We start from the raw sequence: 16752 nt of genomic DNA, 5'->3' as shown, positions 1-16752 counted from the left end.
TTATGTACTTCTGTATGTTTGTGTGTCGCTTTAATATGTCTCTGTGTTGTATGCAGCTACTACATGTTTGCATTTGAAATTTGTGTGTTCGTGAAAATGGTTCCATCCATGTTTGTTTATTGAACGCTATTTTATTGCCATGTGCCACGTTTGCACCAGACTGAAGAAATGACCCTCGAGAAGTGAAAAAACACTAAGGCTCTGAACTGTGCCTTGGTATGATGAATAAATGACACTTGATAGAAAAAGTTCATCTAGTTGATGATGAAATGAAGGTCAGACAAGATTTGTGGATGGACTGAGACTTTGTGAATACATGAACTACAATGGTTTGCTTTTCAATTGTCCTCAAAATTCCCTCCAGTAAAGTGAAGCATGACTTATGAACCGTATTTCTTTATTCACAATGGAAGCAAATTTAAACAATATAAACACAGTATTTCACAGTATTTATAGTATTTCACAGATGATCCTGAGACAGGTCGCACAGAGTCACAGAAGAGTCAGGAACAGCGTCTCGAGACAGGCCCCAGAGTCCAAATCCTGGGTAGAGCGGTTGAGTGAAGGAGGCGATGAAGGTGTGGAGGTGGGTCAGAGCATGAGGGGAGATGCTGTAGAAGGAGACAGATCCAGCGGGATAGTCTACAAACACACCTATTCTCTCAGAGAGACACGAGGACTGGACAAAGTGTCCTCTGTTATTGTGATAGAAATGAAAACCGACTCCATCTATTATTGTCAGACTCCAGGACTTGTCGTTTTCTCCAAACTCACACTCCTCCTCTCCGCTGTCCCTTCTGTAAGCCACAGCGACGGAGACGTCTCCTCTCCATTCCACCTCCCAGTAACAGCGATCGGTCACACTTCTCGTGCACAGCAGCTGAGCAAAGCGGTACTGTTTCACTGGTTGGTCCACATGGACCTGGATCTCAGGCACATGTTCCACTGTCCTGTTGTTGTTGGACAGTAGGAGGCGCCGGTGTGCTGTCTTTGGGTCCAGGGTGAGGTCGCTGAAATCTGGTAGGGAGAGGAAGACACCTGTGATGATGGTTTTAAGAAGCACTGGACTGCACGCTTCTCTTTGTGCTTTAATGGGGCAGTGGCGCCCCCCAGTGAAGAGACTAAACACTAAGACAAGTGGGAAACGATGACAAGGAAGGAAACAATCAAGACCGTGTGTATAAAACATTTGTTCTCTTTAAAAAAAAGGTTCAGTTATATTGGTGCACAAATCCTCCACAGCCTGAGAAGAAGACTATTAAGTACCAATGAATTCAGACTTACATTTGAGCAGACCAGGTCTTAACCTCTGCTCTCCACTGTGGTCCACCCTGAAGGACAAAACAGTCAGAATTGTGGGACACAGAAACAGATCACACCCGGACTTAACATATCGAAGAGTCTGAGGAGATTCTGGATGAAATGTTTGTCCAGTTTGCAGCTCAGTCAGCTGCTTGTCAGTCAACTCTCTCTTCATACCTGAGAGTGACCAGCCTCCAGTCTGGACTCTCCAGTCCAGCAGACAGCAGCCGCAGTCCTGCTCCTCCAGGGTGATTGTAGCTCAGGTCCAGCTCTCTGAGGTGAGATGGGTTGGACCGCAGAGCTGAGGCCAGAGAAGCACATCCTGCCTCTGCAATCTGACACCCTGACAGACTGTAAAAAAGAAACATCCTCCACTAAGGGTCTAGAACTTCATGCAACCATCCATGCAACAGGACTAAAGAGAGGTCTGACCTGAGGGTCTCCAGGTGACAGTGAGGACTCTCCAGTCCGACAGACAGACGCTTCACTCCTGAATTGTGCAGCTGGTTGTCACTCAGGTCCAGTTGTGTCAGACTAGAGGACAGAGAGCCGAGGACTGAGGCCAGAAGGGGACAGCTTCTCTCTGACAGTCCACAGTGTTTTAGCCTGCAAAGGAGATCTTAAGCATGAGCTACACAGGTCTGATTCTTGACTGTATTCCTGACCTCACGTTGACTCTGTCGATCATTGACAGTGATTTTAAATGATTTGTAGGACTCATCGTTTTGACTGTATAGTTTTCACGTTTCACTTTTGACTGGCAGAATTTTACTTCCCCCTCAAAGACTTCACAGAACACTGACCTCAGGGTCTCCAGCCGGCAGTGTGGACTCTCCAGCCCGGAAGACAGAAGCTCCATTCCAGAATCCTGCAGCTGGTTGTCACTCAGGTCCAGCTGTGTCAGGCTAGAGGACAGAGAGCTGAGGACTGAGACCAGAAGGGGGCAGCTTCTCTCTGACAGGCCACATTGTCCCAGCCTGTAAAGCAGAACAGCCATGTGGTTTCAGACAAAGAAGCACACCAACCTCATAGTAACACAAAGACTTGCTCAAGATTCTCAGAGCACAGCTCCTTCTGAAGATCTCTCAAGTTCTCTATCAGCCTAGAGTGCACAGTGTATTGTACTGAGAAGAGACTTCATTACATGGGATTTAAGGAACACACTTAACCCAGTTCCCATATCATGATCCGTTTCAGTTGAAACTTGGATTCCAAAGTTGACTCATGGGACATGCAGCATGTCCTCTTTGGCCAGGAAAGAGCCCAGCTATAGTGGGAGCCATTGAAGTACTGACAAAATTCACCTCACTATCACTTGAAGTCATATTCTCACCTGAGATTCTCTATTCTGAAGTCAGGGCTCTCCAGTCCGTCACACAGCTGCTCCAGTCCTGGTCCTGCTGGATGATTGTAGCTCAGATCCAGGTCCTTCAGATGAGACGGATTGGACCTTAGAGCTGAGACCAGAGAAGCACAGCCTTCCTCTGAGATCTCACAGCCAGACAAACTGGAATCAAAAGAAAGAAAACATCCATCACTCTGTGTCTGTAACTTCATGAATCCAGAAGAGAATTCCAGATGTGAAGGTCTGAAGAAAAGACTGACCTGAGTGTCTCTAGGTGACAGTGGTAACTCTTGAGTCCAGCAGACAGGAGCTTCACTCCTGAGTCCTGTATTTCATTGGCACTCAGATCTAGCTCTGTCAGACTGGAGGACGGAGAAGTCAAAACTGGAGAAAGAAGTGGACAACTTTTCTTCGACAGTCCACAGCTTCTCAGCCTGTAAAAAGAGCAGTTCAACTGTGTTTTCTCTTAGTGAATACAGGTATGGGTCTTGGTTTCACTTGACTTTGGTAGTTTAGGAACGTTTCCATTGAATCCTTCTCTAACCTGAGTGTCTCCAGTTGACAATGTGGACTCTTGAGTCCTGCACATAGAAGCTCCACCCCGGAGTCCAGGAGGTGGTTGTCACTCAGATCCAGTTCTGTCACACAGCTGGGTGATGAGCTCAGAACGGATGACAAGCTTGAACAACTTCTCTTTGACAATCCACAACTTCCAAGCCTGTGAGAAGACACAGAAATCAAGCGTGTGATATTTGTAATTCAGCTCATTGGAGATGTTTGGGTTTGATCCACCTACAGGACTTTGTTTGAAGCTTTGACCACAGGCAGCAGTCTGAGAAAAGCCTCCTCAGAAGCACAGTATTTCTTCAGGTCAAACACGTCCAGATGTTCCTCTGAGGACAGTAAGATGAAGACCAGAGCAGACCACTGGGCAGGAGACAGGTCATCTGAGGAGAGACTTCCTGATGTCAGTTGCTGTTGGACCTGCTCTAACAGAGAACTGTCCTTCAGCTCATTCAGACAGTGGAATAGGTTGATGGTTCTCTCAGCAGAGACAGTCTCGCTTGTCTTCTTCTTGATGTACTCAGCTGTGTACTTGTTGGTCTGTGAGTCACTTCCTGTTGTTCTCAACAATCCGCTCAGGAGAGTCTGGTTGGACTTCAGTGAAAGACCCAGGAGGAAGCGCAAGACCATGTCCAGGTGTCCGTTTGGACTCTTCAGGGTCTCGTCCACAGCTGTCTGGAGGAACTGTTCATACGATTTGCGTTTAAAGGTTCTAGAAAAATGGGATGTTTGTTTGGATTCCAGCAGATTGACTCCAGAGTTAGAGTATTTCAAATAGACATGGAGAGCAGCAAGAAACTCTTGGAGACTCAGGTGGACGAAGCAGAAGACTGAGTCTTGGTACAGTCCTGTCTCCTCTCTGAAGATCTGTGTGAACACTCCTGAATAAAGCGCAGCGGCTCTGATATCGATGCCACACTCTGTCAGGTCTGATTCATAGAAGATCAGGTTTCCTTTCTGCAGCTGCTCAAAAGCCAGTTTTGCCAGAGACTTAATCATTGTCCTGGTCTCAGGAGTCCAGTGTTGGCCTGTTCCAGCGCCTCCATCAAACTTCAGACTCTTAACTTTGGCCTGAACCACCAGGAAGTGGATGTACATCTCAGTCAGGGTCTTGGGCAGCTCTCCTGTCGCTCTGCTCTTCAACATGTCCTCCAGAACCGTGGCAGTGATCCAGCAGAAGATGGGAATGTGACACATGATGTAGAGACTTCGTGAGGTCCTCATGTGAGAGATGAGGATGCTGGTCTGCTCCTCATCTCTAAACCTCTTCCTGAAGTACTCCTCCTTCTGGGCATCAGTGAACCCTCGGACCTCTGTCACCATGTCCACACACTTAGGAGGGATCTGACTAGCTGCTGCAGGTCGTGTGGTGATCCAGACTCCAGCAGATGGGAGCAGATTCCCCGTGATGAGGTTAGTCAGCAGGACATCGACTGAGGTGGACTCTGTGACTGAAGTTAGTACCCGACTTTTGAGGAAGTACAGAGGGAGACGACACTCGTCCAGACCGTCAAAGATGAACAGAACCTGGACATCATCAAAGCTGTTGAGTTTTGCTTCTCTAGTTTCAGGAAAGAAGAGATGAACTAGATCCACCAAACTCAACTTCTTCTCTTTCAGCACATTCAGCTCTCTGAATGTGAAAGGAAACACAAAGTGGAAGTTCTTGTGGGCTTCATCTTCAGCCCAGTCCAGAGTCACTTTCTGTGTCAACAGGGTCTTCCCAATACCAGCCACACCCTTCGTCAGCAGGCTTCTGATTGGATAGTCTCTGTCAGGTGAGGTTCTGAAGAGGTCCTCTGTTCTGATGGTGGTTTCTTGTCTGCTCGCTCTTCTGGCTGCAGTTTCAATTTGTTGGACCTCATGCTCTTGGTTGACCTGGTCTGTGCCCCCCTCAGTGATGTAGAGTTCAGTGTAGATCTGATTCAGGGGGACAGAGTGTCCGGCCTTAGGGACCCCCTCACACACCCGGGAGAACTTCTTCTGCAGCCTCCTCTTCAGTTGAGCTCCACACTCTGCAGCACAACTCTCTGTATGACAGAAGGTCAGTCAGAAGATTCTGAAAGGTGATGCTGGAAAATGATCTTTCTCTCTCTTTTTTCATAATTGATCTGGTGCACACTTCACATAACTGTCATCATGTTGGAGGTGATTTAATGTTCTTACTGCTCCACAAACGCTCTGCAAGATCCTCCTCCTCCATGTTCCTCAGGAGGTGAACTGTGATCTTCAGGAATTCCTCTCTGATTCTCATTACCGGCTCCTCTTCCTCCTCATCGCATGGCCCTGTTGGGTCATCTGGACTCAGAACTCTCCAGAATCTGTTCAGCTCCTGGTCAGCAGACTTGAAGAAGTTCTTCTTCAGCAGCTGGAACGGAGTCATAGAGGTTGTTGAGCATCTCTAGAACTACACAGACCAGCTGAACTTGAGTTGAAATGAAATGAAAATCTTCACTCTTTCATGCACATGCCTGCCATGTAGAGTCCAGATGTGAGTTGTGTTGCTGAAGTTGTGTTGCTGAACGTTCTAAGAGCTGTTGATCCAGTCTATGAAGAAGAGGTGAAGACAGACAGTCAATAAGCTCTTGTTGTGTTGACGGTCTGGACACCATTCTGCCACAATGAGAACATGAACTGGTGAAACATCTTCTCACCTGTCATGTAAAGACTCCAGTCCTTGTTTGAAGTTGATAGATTGCAACATGGAGTGGTCACAGTGAAGTTCAGACTCCTCTGCTTCATCCTGATGGATCCTGATAACATCATAACTCTGGTCAACATTCAAAACTTTCTCCATCCTGTTAGACTCACAACTGAGTCCATGTGTTTTAAGAGTTTAGTAACAGGGTTTGGATTATAGTGACAAACACGACAAGAGCACTGTTGAGATGTGTGTGTGACTGAGGTAAGAGCTGTGTCTTTCGCAGAAGGAACGTGATACAAGCAGGAGGTTCACAGCGCTAACACACTTGAAGTGTGACCAGCATAACATCTCTTTTTAACAGAATCTCACCTGTTAGCTGAAGATTTGTGTTTGAAAAAAATGGGGTTTTCCATGGACTTGTCACTCATAGACATGTGGCTGGGTGTTGGTCCAGGTGTAGATGCTGGTTCAGGTGGAGCATCTACACACACACACACACACACACACACACACACACACACACACACACACACACACACACACACACACGACAAATTGTGAATAAGAAAAACAAAGTTTTTCATGTACATTCACATTATTATGTGAATGTACCCAAAAAAAAAAAAAAAAAAAAAAAAAAAAAGAAAAAGTTCACACCCAACACGGAAGAAGTTTTGAATACACATGGCCGCAAGTAATGATTAATAATCCAGCATGTGATAAACAAGTAGCTGACTCAAGAACCAGGAAACACAGAGATTCAAGGATTCAAATTTGACAAATAATACATCACGGGAGAAAAGTCCAAAGGAATGTATTTATAGCAAAAATAAAATAAGTAATGGGATAAATAAATGGAGCCACTTTACAAAAGACACAGCGCAGGATTAAATCCACCGTCAGAAGATTTCTTCAAATCGCTTTATCATAGACGGCTCTTATCAGCGGGGTCGAAGTTCCTACTCAGCCTTGACAAACACTCGTGCACACGCCACTTGGTTTCACCTGAAAATGTTAAATACTCTGCTGTGTTTCAGCCTCAGATCAGTCTGATTATTATGTCAACAGATATATAATTTCCTTGTTTTAACATGCCTAGATTTGCGTAACTCATCTGAACTCTTCATTAAAGACCATCTGTCTGAGGATTCGTTCATGCTCCTCTTCAATTTGCTCCTGATTCCTGGCATTCTGAGCCAGAGAGTCACTGACCTGTGAGCCCCTTTATTCTCCTCCTCAGCTGTACGTGGTCCATGTTGGCTTCCGCTTCTTCTGAGGGGAACCTTCCAAACAGGAGTCTAATAAACTCAATCCGCCTCCTGACGTTGTTATCAAGGCCAATTACTGATATACTACCACTGCTATTGGCTCACGCTGCCAACTTATATTGTTATTAGCAAGCAGCTGTAGTCGCAACACGTGATGAATACTGAGTCAATACCATCTCAAAAATAAGCTGATCACTGATAGCTGTAGTCGCAACACGTGATGAATACTGAGTCAATACCATCTCAAAAATAAGGTGATCACTGGTCACCAAACAAAAAACAAGAGAATTGCGAGTATCTGAAAAGGGTTTGTAGTCTTGAGTTCAACGTGAGAAATCAAATACTACACAGATTTCATATGTAATAACAGGACATGAAGTTATCGTGCCAGACAAATTCAATTATCGTGCCAGACAAATTCAATAGTGACAAATTCCACATTTTTTTTTTGTTTTCATGTTGCCAACTTGAAAAAAAAACTGTCTCTGTCTGCTGTGCTGTGAACTGCATTCTCATTTTTGAGCACCTTCAGCCAGGACATGCTCATCTGAACATTAATGCCACCTGAACTCAGACTCATGAATTGAAACAAAAACGTGTAAAGAGAAGTGACACAAATGGAAAGTGAGTTTGAGGGGCAGTTGAGATGGTAGAAAAACACCATAGAAGACAACACACTGTCAACGACTTAGTTCCACCACTTATCTGAGGCGGGGTCGTGGGGGCACTAGCCGGAACACAGAGGCCCAGACTTCCCTCTTTTCAGAAACAGCATGTAACCCAAAGACCCTCAATATCTTGGCTGCATGATATTCTATAGTCTTGAAAAAAAATTGTGAACAGATTTAGGGACAAGGTGCAGCACTGAACGTCCAACTTTCACAGACTCATTAGTGGGAATCTGGGTGTCAGAGGGTGTCAGCTATGAAGACTCCACTCCCCCAGTACAACTGGCCAAACTAGAAGTACAAAAAAAAAAAATGACAGGAACATTGCACCAGCATGTGCCTGCTTGTGACAAACAGGTTTCACGATCGTGCAGAGATTAGATTTTCAGATTTTTGATTTGCAGCTGATCTACATAGTTCTTGGTGTGATGACCGCGATGACCAGGCCACAGCTCACGGGTGAGATGAAGACCTACATATCAGAGCCCTCCGGAACTCTCCATCTTCATTCTTACTGTAACTTCTGCGTTCAAGAGCCAAGCGGCATCCAGAATCTGCTGGACAAAGATCTGGGCCTGGGCCAGCTCCCTGTCATGGGAAATCCATTTTCCTCAGAAGAAGTTCAGAGCCTTCATGTCAGAGGTGAGCGTGTCCAGGTGTGAGACGCTCCGGTGCACATTGAAACATGGATTTGTGCCACCTTGATCAGAGAAGTTACCTCATCACATTTTAGTCCTCTTTGGTTTACCACCAACAGGGGGAGATAAAGCCACAAACTCCCAACCTATATCAACCATTCAGGTTAGATTGTATTACATTAGATCAGATCCGATGGCCTTTATTAAACCCTCGAAGTCCAACCAGACTCTCCTGAGTGGATTGTTGAGACCAACAGGAAGTGACTCACATACCAGTACATCAAGAAGAAGACAAGCAGCTTCTCTCTGCAGAGAGAACCATCAACCTGTTCCACTGTCTGAACGAGCTGAAGGACAGTTCTCTGGTAGAGCAGCTGAGATCAGGAAGTCTCTCAGATTTCTGTCATCTCACACTGGACCCTATGACAGCACACCAGCGCCTCCTGCTGGCCAACAAATACAGTGGACAGTGGACAGTGGAATGGTGGAGGAGTTCATTCAAAAGTGTGTGTGTTTGCTTTTATATTTTTGGTTCCCGTGGTTTATGTACTTCTGTATGTTTGTGTGTTGCTTTAATTTGTCTCTGTGTTGTGTGCAGCTACTACATGTTTGCATTTGAAATTTGTGTGTTCGTGAAAATGGTTCCATCCATGTTTGTTTATTGAACGCTATTTTATTGCCATGTGCCACGTTTGCACCAGACTGAAGAAATGACCCTCGAGAAGTGAAAAAACACTAAGGCTCTGAACTGTGCCTTGGTATGATGAATAAATGACACTTGATAGAAAAAGTTCATCTAGTTGATGATGAAATGAAGGTCAAACAAGATTTGTGGATGGACTGAGACTTTGTGAATACATGAACTACAATGGTTTGTTTTTCAATTGTCCTCAAAATTCCCTCCAGTAAAGTGAAGCAAAACAGTCATGACTTATGAACCGTATTTCTTTATTCACAATGGAAGCAAATTTAAACAATATAAACACAGTATTTCACAGTATTTATAGTATTTCACAGATGATCCTGAGACGGGTCGCACAGAGTCACAGAAGAGTCAGGAACAGCGTCTCGAGACAGGCCCCAGAGTCCAAATCCTGGGTAGAGCGGTTGAGTGAAGGAGGCGATGAAGGTGTGGAGGTGGGTCAGAGCATGAGGAGAGATGCTGTAGAAGGAGACAGATCCAGCGGGATAGTCTACAAACACACCTATTCTCTCAGAGAGACACGAGGACTGGACAAAGTGTCCTCTGTTATTGTGATAGAAATGAAAACCGACTCCATCTATTATTGTCAGACTCCAGGACTTGTCGTTTTCTCCAAACTCACACTCCTCCTCTCCGCTGTCCCTTCTGTAAGCCACAGCGACGGAGACGTCTCCTCTCCATTCCACCTCCCAGTAACAGCGATCGGTCACACTTCTCGTGCACAGCAGCTGAGCAAAGCGGTACTGTTTCACTGGTTGGTCCACATGGACCTGGATCTCAGGCACATGTTCCACTGTCCTGTTGTTGTTGGACAGTAGGAGGCGCCGGTGTGCTGTCTTTGGGTCCAGGGTGAGGTCGCTGAAATCTGGTAGGGAGAGGAAGACACCTGTGATGATGGTTTTAAGAAGCACTGGACTGCACGCTTCTCTTTGTGCTTTAATGGGGCAGTGGCGCCCCCCAGTGAAGAGAGTAAGCACTAAGACAAGTGGGAAACGATGACAAGGAAGGAAACAATCAAGACCGTGTGTATAAAACATTTGTTCTCTTTAAAAAAAAGGTTCAGTTATATTGGTGCACAAATCCTCCACAGCCTGAGAAGAAGACTATTAAGTACCAATGAATTCAGACTTACATTTGAGCAGACCAGGTCTTAACCTCTGCTCTCCACTGTGGTCCACCCTGAAGGACAAAACAGTCAGAATTGTGGGACACAGAAACAGATCACACCCGGACTTAACATATCGAAGAGTCTGAGGAGATTCTGGATGAAATGTTTGTCCAGTCTGCAGCTCAGTCAGCTGCTCGTCAGTCAACTCTCTCTTCATACCTGAGAGTGACCAGCCTCCAGTCTGGACTCTCCAGTCCAGCAGACAGCAGCCGCAGTCCTGCTCCTCCAGGGTGATTGTAGCTCAGGTCCAGCTCTCTGAGGTGAGATGGGTTGGACCGCAGAGCTGAGGCCAGAGAAGCACATCCTGCCTCTGCAATCTGACACCCTGACAGACTGTAAAAAAGAAACATCCTCCACTAAGGGTCTAGAACTTCATGCAACCATCCATGCAATAGGACTAAAGAGAGGTCTGACCTGAGGGTCTCCAGGTGACAGTGAGGACTCTCCAGTCCGACAGACAGACGCTTCACTCCTGAATTGTGCAGCTGGTTGTCACTCAGGTCCAGTTGTGTCAGACTAGAGGACGGAGAGCCGAGGACTGAGGCCAGAAGGGGACAGCTTCTCTCTGACAGTCCACAGTGTTTTAGCCTGCAAAGGAGATCTTAAGCATGAGCTACACAGGTCTGATTCTTGACTGTATTCCTGACCTCACGTTGACTCTGTCGATCATTGACAGTGATTTTAAATGATTTGTAGGACTCATCGTTTTGACTGTATAGTTTTCACGTTTCACTTTTGACTGGCAGAATTTTACTTCCCCCTCAAAGACTTCACAGAACACTGACCTCAGGGTCTCCAGCCGGCAGTGTGGACTCTCCAGCCCGGAAGACAGAAGCTCCATTCCAGAATCCTGCAGCTGGTTGTCACTCAGGTCCAGCTGTGTCAGGCTAGAGGACAGAGAGCTGAGGACTGAGACCAGAAGGGGGCAGCTTCTCTCTGACAGGCCACATTGTCCCAGCCTGTAAAGCAGAACAGCCATGTGGTTTCAGACAAAGAAGCACACCAACCTCATAGTAACACAAAGACTTGCTCAAGATTCTCAGAGCACAGCTCCTTCTGAAGATCTCTCAAGTTCTCTATCAACATCAACAAGGCAACAGATGGGTGGTTCTGACCTCTCCTCTAAAGCTGATCCTCAGTAACTATTTCTCACTCCACAGTTTCCACAATTACACTCAGTCTTTTTGGTCAGTAACCTTATGCCACAGATCACAGACATACTCCACTCCTGGCATCACCTATGTCTTTCAGATTCAGCGTAGAGTGCACAGTGTATTGTACTGAGAAGAGACTTCATTACATGGGATTTAAGGAACACACTTAACCCAGTTCCCATATCATGATCCTTTTTGGTCAAATCTGGCCCCTTCTGTCCCTCAGTATTTCGGTCCTAAACTCATACCGACCCATCACTTTCTCATGTCCCCTCTCCCCTTCATCGGTGTGTCCCTTGAAGTCTGCTCTTATCGCCAATCTCTCCCTCTGGAGCTGGTCCCCATCATTTCTTTTAGTCTGCTCTTGAACTCATCTCGCTGAGCTTGATGCCACCCTGTCCACAGGGCTGACAAGTTTTTTTCCATTTCATTTAAACTGTTAAGACCCACTGTACCATGAAGCATCCTTCCTTCTTGATCCTGGGGCTTTGTCCACAAAGGCAGCCCAAACAAGAAACTTGGATACTGTCTTGTTACAACTGAAACAGAGCCCGTTTCAGTTGAAACTTGGATTCCAAAGTTGACTCATGGGACATGCAGCATGTCCTCTTTGGCCAGGAAAGAGCCCAGCTATAGTGGGAGCCATTGAAGTACTGACAAAATTCACCTCACTATCACTTGAAGTCATTTTCTCACCTGAGATTCTCTATCCTGAAGTCAGGGCTCTCCAGTCCGTCACACAGCTGCTCCAGTCCTGGTCCTGCTGGATGATTGTAGCTCAGATCCAGGTCTTTCAGATGAGACGGATTGGACCTTAGAGCTGAGACCAGAGAAGCACAGCCTTCCTCTGAGATCTGACAGTTAGACAAACTGGAATCAAAAGAAAGAAAACATCCATCACTCTGTGTCTGTAACTTCATGAATCCAGAAGAGAATTCCAGATGTGAAGGTCTGAAGAAAAGACTGACCTGAGTGTCTCTAGGTGACAGTGGTAACTCTTGAGTCCAGCAGACAGGAGCTTCACTCCAGAGTCCTGTATTTCATTGGCACTCAGATCTAGCTCTGTCAGACTGGAGGACGGAGAAGTCAAAACTGGAGAAAGAAGTGGACAACTTTTCTTCGACAGTCCACAGCTTCTCAGCCTGTAAAAAGAGCAGTTCAACTGTGTTTTCTCTTAGTGAATACAGGTATGGGTCTTGGTTTCACTTGACTTTGGTAGTTTAGGAACGTTTCCATTGAATCCTTCTCTAACCTGAGTGTCTCCAGTTGACAATGTGGACTCTTGAGTCCTGCACATAGAAGCTCCACCCCGGAGTCCAGGAGGTGGTTGTCACTCAGATCCAGTTCTGTCACACAGCTGGGTGATGAGCTCAGAACGGATGACAAGCTTGAACAACTTCTCTTTGACAATCCACAACTTCCAAGCCTGTGAGAAGACACAGAAATCAAGCATGTGACATTTGTAATTCAGCTCATTGGAGATGTTTGGGTTTGATCCACCTACAGGACTTTGTTTGAAGCTTTGACCACAGGCAGCAGTCTGAGAAAAGCCTCCTCAGAAGCACAGTATTTCTTCAGGTCAAACACGTCCAGATGTTCCTCTGAGGACAGTAAGATGAAGACCAGAGCAGACCACTGGGCAGGAGACAGGTCATCTGAGGAGAGACTTCCTGATGTCAGTTGCTGTTGGACCTGCTCTAACAGAGAACTGTCCTTCAGCTCATTCAGACAGTGGAATAGGTTGATGGTTCTCTCAGCAGAGATAGTCTCGCTTGTCTTCTTCTTGATGTACTCAGCTGTGTACTTGTTGGTCTGTGAGTCACTTCCTGTTGTTCTCAACAATCCGCTCAGGAGAGTCTGGTTGGACTTCAGTGAGAGACCCAGGAGGAAGCGCAAGACCATGTCCAGGTGTCCGTTTGGACTCTTCAGGGTCTCGTCCACAGCTGTCTGGAGGAACTGTTCATACGATTTGCGTTTAAAGGATCTAGAAAAATTGGATGTTTGTTTGGATTCCAGCAGATTGACTCCAGAGTTAGAGTATTTCAAATAGACATGGAGAGCAGCAAAAAACTCTTGGAGACTCAGGTGGACGAAGCAGAAGACTGAGTCTTGGTACAGTCCTGTCTCCTCTCTGAAGATCTGTGTGAACACTCCTGAATAAAGCGCAGCGGCTCTGATATCGATGCCACACTCTGTCAGGTCTGATTCATAGAAGATCAGGTTTCCTTTCTGTAGCTGCTCAAAAGCCAGTTTTGCCAGAGACTCAATCATTGTCCTGTTCTCAGGAGTCCAGTGTTGGCCTGTTCCAGCTCCTCCATCAAACTTCAGACTCTTAACTTTGGCCTGAACCACCAGGAAGTGGATGTACATCTCAGTCAGGGTCTTGGGCAGCTCTCCTGTCGCTTTGCTCTTCAACATGTCCTCCAGAACCGTGGCAGTGATCCAGCAGAAGATGGGAATGTGACACATGATGTAGAGGCTTCGTGAGGTCCTCATGTGAGAGATGAGGATGCTGGTCTGCTCCTCATCTCTAAACCTCTTCCTGAAGTACTCCTCCTTCTGGGCATCAGTGAACCCTCGGACCTCTGTCACCATGTCCACACACTTAGGAGGGATCTGACTAGCTGCTGCAGGTCGTGTGGTGATCCAGACTCCAGCAGATGGGAGCAGATTCCCCGTGATGAGGTTAGTCAGCAGGACATCGACTGAGGTGGACTCTGTGACTGAAGTTAGTACCCGACTTTTGAGGAAGTCCAGAGGGAGACGACACTCGTCCAGACCGTCAAAGATGAACAGAACCTGGACGTTGTCAAAGCAGCTGAGTTTTGCTTCTCTAGTTTCAGGAAAGAAGAGATGAACTAGATCCACCAAATTCAACTTCTTCTCTTTCAGCACATTCAGCTCTCTGAATGTGAAAGGAAACACAAAGTGGAAGTTCTTGTGGGCTTCATCTTCAGCCCAGTCCAGAGTCACTTTCTGTGTCAACAGGGTCTTCCCAATACCAGCCACACCCTTCGTCAGCAGGCTTCTGATTGGATAGTCTCTGTCAGGTGAGGTTCTGAAGAGGTCCTCTGTTCTGATGGTGGTTTCTTGTCTGCTCGCTCTTCTGGCTGCAGTTTCAATTTGTTGGACCTCATGCTCTTGGTTGACCTGGTCTGTGCCCCCCTCAGTGATGTAGAGTTCAGTGTAGATCTGATTCAGGGGGACAGAGTGTCCGGCCTTAGGGACCCCCTCACACACCCGGGAGAACTTCTTCTGCAGCCTCCTCTTCAGTTGAGCTCCACACTCTGCAGCACAACTCTCTGTATGACAGAAGGTCAGTCAGAAGATTCTGAAAAGTGATGCTGGAAAATGATCTTTCTCTCTCTTTTTTCATAATTGATCTGGTGCACACTTCACATAAATGTCATCATGTTGGAGGTGATTTAATGTTCTTACTGCTCCACAAACGCTCTGCAAGATCCTCCTCCTCCATGTTCCTCAGGAGGTGAACTGTGATCTTCAGGAATTCCTCTCTGATTCTCATTACCGGCTCCTCTTCCTCCTCATCGCATGGCCCTGTTGGGTCATCTGGACTCAGAACTCTCCAGAATCTGTTCAGCTCCTGGTCAGCAGACTTGAAGAAGTTCTTCTTCAGCAGCTGGAACGGAGTCATAGAGGTTGTTGAGCATCTCTAGAACTACACAGACCAGCTGAACTTGAGTTGAAATGAAATGAAAATCTTCACTCTTTCATGCACATGCCTGCCATGTAGAGTCCAGATGTGAGTTGTGTTGCTGAAGTTGTGTTGCTGAACGTTCTAAGAGCTGTTGATCCAGTCTATGAAGAAGAGGTGAAGACAGACGGTCAATAAGCTCTTGCTGTGTTGACGGTCTGGACACCATTCTGCCACAATGAGAACATGAACTGGTGAAACATCTTCTCACCTGTCATGTAAAGACTCCAGTCCTTGTTTGAAGTCGATAGGTTGCAACATGGAGCGGTCACAGTGAAGTTCAGACTCCTCTGCTTCATCCTGATGGATCCTGTTAACATCATAACTCTTGTCAACATTCAAAACTTTCTCCATCCTGTTAGACTCACAACTGAGTCCACGTGTTTTAAGAGTTTAGTAACAGGGTTTGGATTATAGTGACAAACACAACAAGAGCACTGTTGAGATGTGTGTGTGACTGAGGTAAGAGCTGTGTCTTTCGCAGAAGGAACGTGATACAAGCAGGAGGTTCACAGCGCTAACACACTTGAAGTGTGACCAGCATAACATCTCTTTTTAACAGAATCTCACCTGTTAGCTGAAGATTTGTGTTTGAAAAAAATGGGTTCTTTCATGGACTTGTCACTCATAGACATGTGGCTGGGTGTTGCTCCAGGTGTAGATGCTGGTTCAGGTGGAGCATCTACACACACACACACGCACACACACACACACACACACACACACACACACACACACACACACACACACACACACACACACACACACACACACACACACACACACACACACACACACACACAAGACAAATTGTGAATAAGAAAAACAAAGTTTATTTTCATGTACATGCACATTATTATGTGAATGTACCCAAAAAAAATAATAATAATAAAGTGCACACCCAGCACGGAAGAAGTTTTGAATACACATGGCCACAAGTAATGATTAATAATCCAGCATGTGATAAACAAGTAGCTGACTCAAGAACCAGGAAACACCGAGATTCAAGGATTCAAATTTGACAAATAATACATCACGGGAGAAAAGTCCAAAGGAATGTATTTATAGCAAAAATAAAATAAGTAATGGGATAAATAAATGGAGCCACTTTACAAAAGACACAGCGCAGGATTAAATCCACCGTCAGAAGATTCCTTCAAATCGCTTTATCATATACGGCTCTTATCAGCGGGGTCGAAGTTCCTACTCAGCCTTGACAAACACTCGTGCACACGCCACTTGGTTTCACCTGAAAATTTTAAATACGCTGCTGTGTTTCAGCCTCAGATTACTCTGATTATTATGTCAACAGATATATAATTTCCTTGTTTTAACATGCCTAGATTTGCGTAACTCATCTGAACTAAAGACCATCTGTCTGAGGATTCGTTCATGCTCCTCTTCAACTTGCTCCTGATTCCTGGCATTCTGAGCCAGAGAGTCACTGACCTGCGAGCCCCTTTATTCTCCTCCTCAGCTGTACGTGGTCCATGTTGGCTTCCGCTTCTTCTGAGGGGAACCTTCCAAACAGGAGTCTAATAAACTCAATCCGCCTCCTGACGTTGTTATCAAGGCCAATTACT

General features: G+C 46.0%; 1 protein-coding gene across 1 annotated transcript; it reads right to left on the bottom strand.

The window, feature by feature from the left end:
* Positions 1–460: 460 nt before the first annotated feature.
* Positions 461–14953, bottom strand: LOC128757189 (uncharacterized). The gene is made up of 20 exons (XM_053862294.1): positions 14893–14953; positions 12959–14756; positions 12707–12880; positions 12423–12596; positions 11086–11259; positions 10715–10888; positions 10460–10633; positions 10265–10311; positions 9445–9997; positions 8307–8379; positions 5378–5579; positions 3444–5241; positions 3192–3365; positions 2908–3081; positions 2636–2809; positions 2106–2279; positions 1735–1908; positions 1480–1653; positions 1285–1331; positions 461–1017 (listed from the first exon to the last, which is right to left on the bottom strand). The coding sequence occupies exons 1-20, from the start codon at positions 14927–14929 to the stop codon at positions 461–463; spliced, it is 7026 nt and encodes a 2341-aa protein (XP_053718269.1). The 5' UTR covers positions 14930–14953.
* Positions 14954–16752: the final 1799 nt, after the last annotated feature.

This window comes from Synchiropus splendidus, chromosome 4 (assembly GCF_027744825.2).
Source record: "Synchiropus splendidus isolate RoL2022-P1 chromosome 4, RoL_Sspl_1.0, whole genome shotgun sequence".
NCBI lineage: Eukaryota > Metazoa > Chordata > Actinopteri > Syngnathiformes > Callionymidae > Synchiropus > Synchiropus splendidus.
This window is presented reverse-complemented; position numbering and strand designations above follow the sequence as displayed.

What these genes read in the sequence shown, in the direction of transcription:
- LOC128757189 (XM_053862294.1), bottom strand. Translation starts at nt 14,929, where the DNA reads ATGGAGGAGGAGGATCTTGCAGAGCGTTTGTGGAGCA. An exon ending in GACCCGTCTCAGGATCATCT is followed by an intron (nt 8,380 to 9,444) that starts GTGAAATACTAT and finishes TTCCCATGACAG; the next exon opens with GGAGCTGGCCCAGGCCCAGA. An exon ending in TGTCACCTAGAGACACTCAG is followed by an intron (nt 2,810 to 2,907) that starts GTCAGTCTTTTC and finishes TTTTGATTCCAG; the next exon opens with TTTGTCTGGCTGTGAGATCT.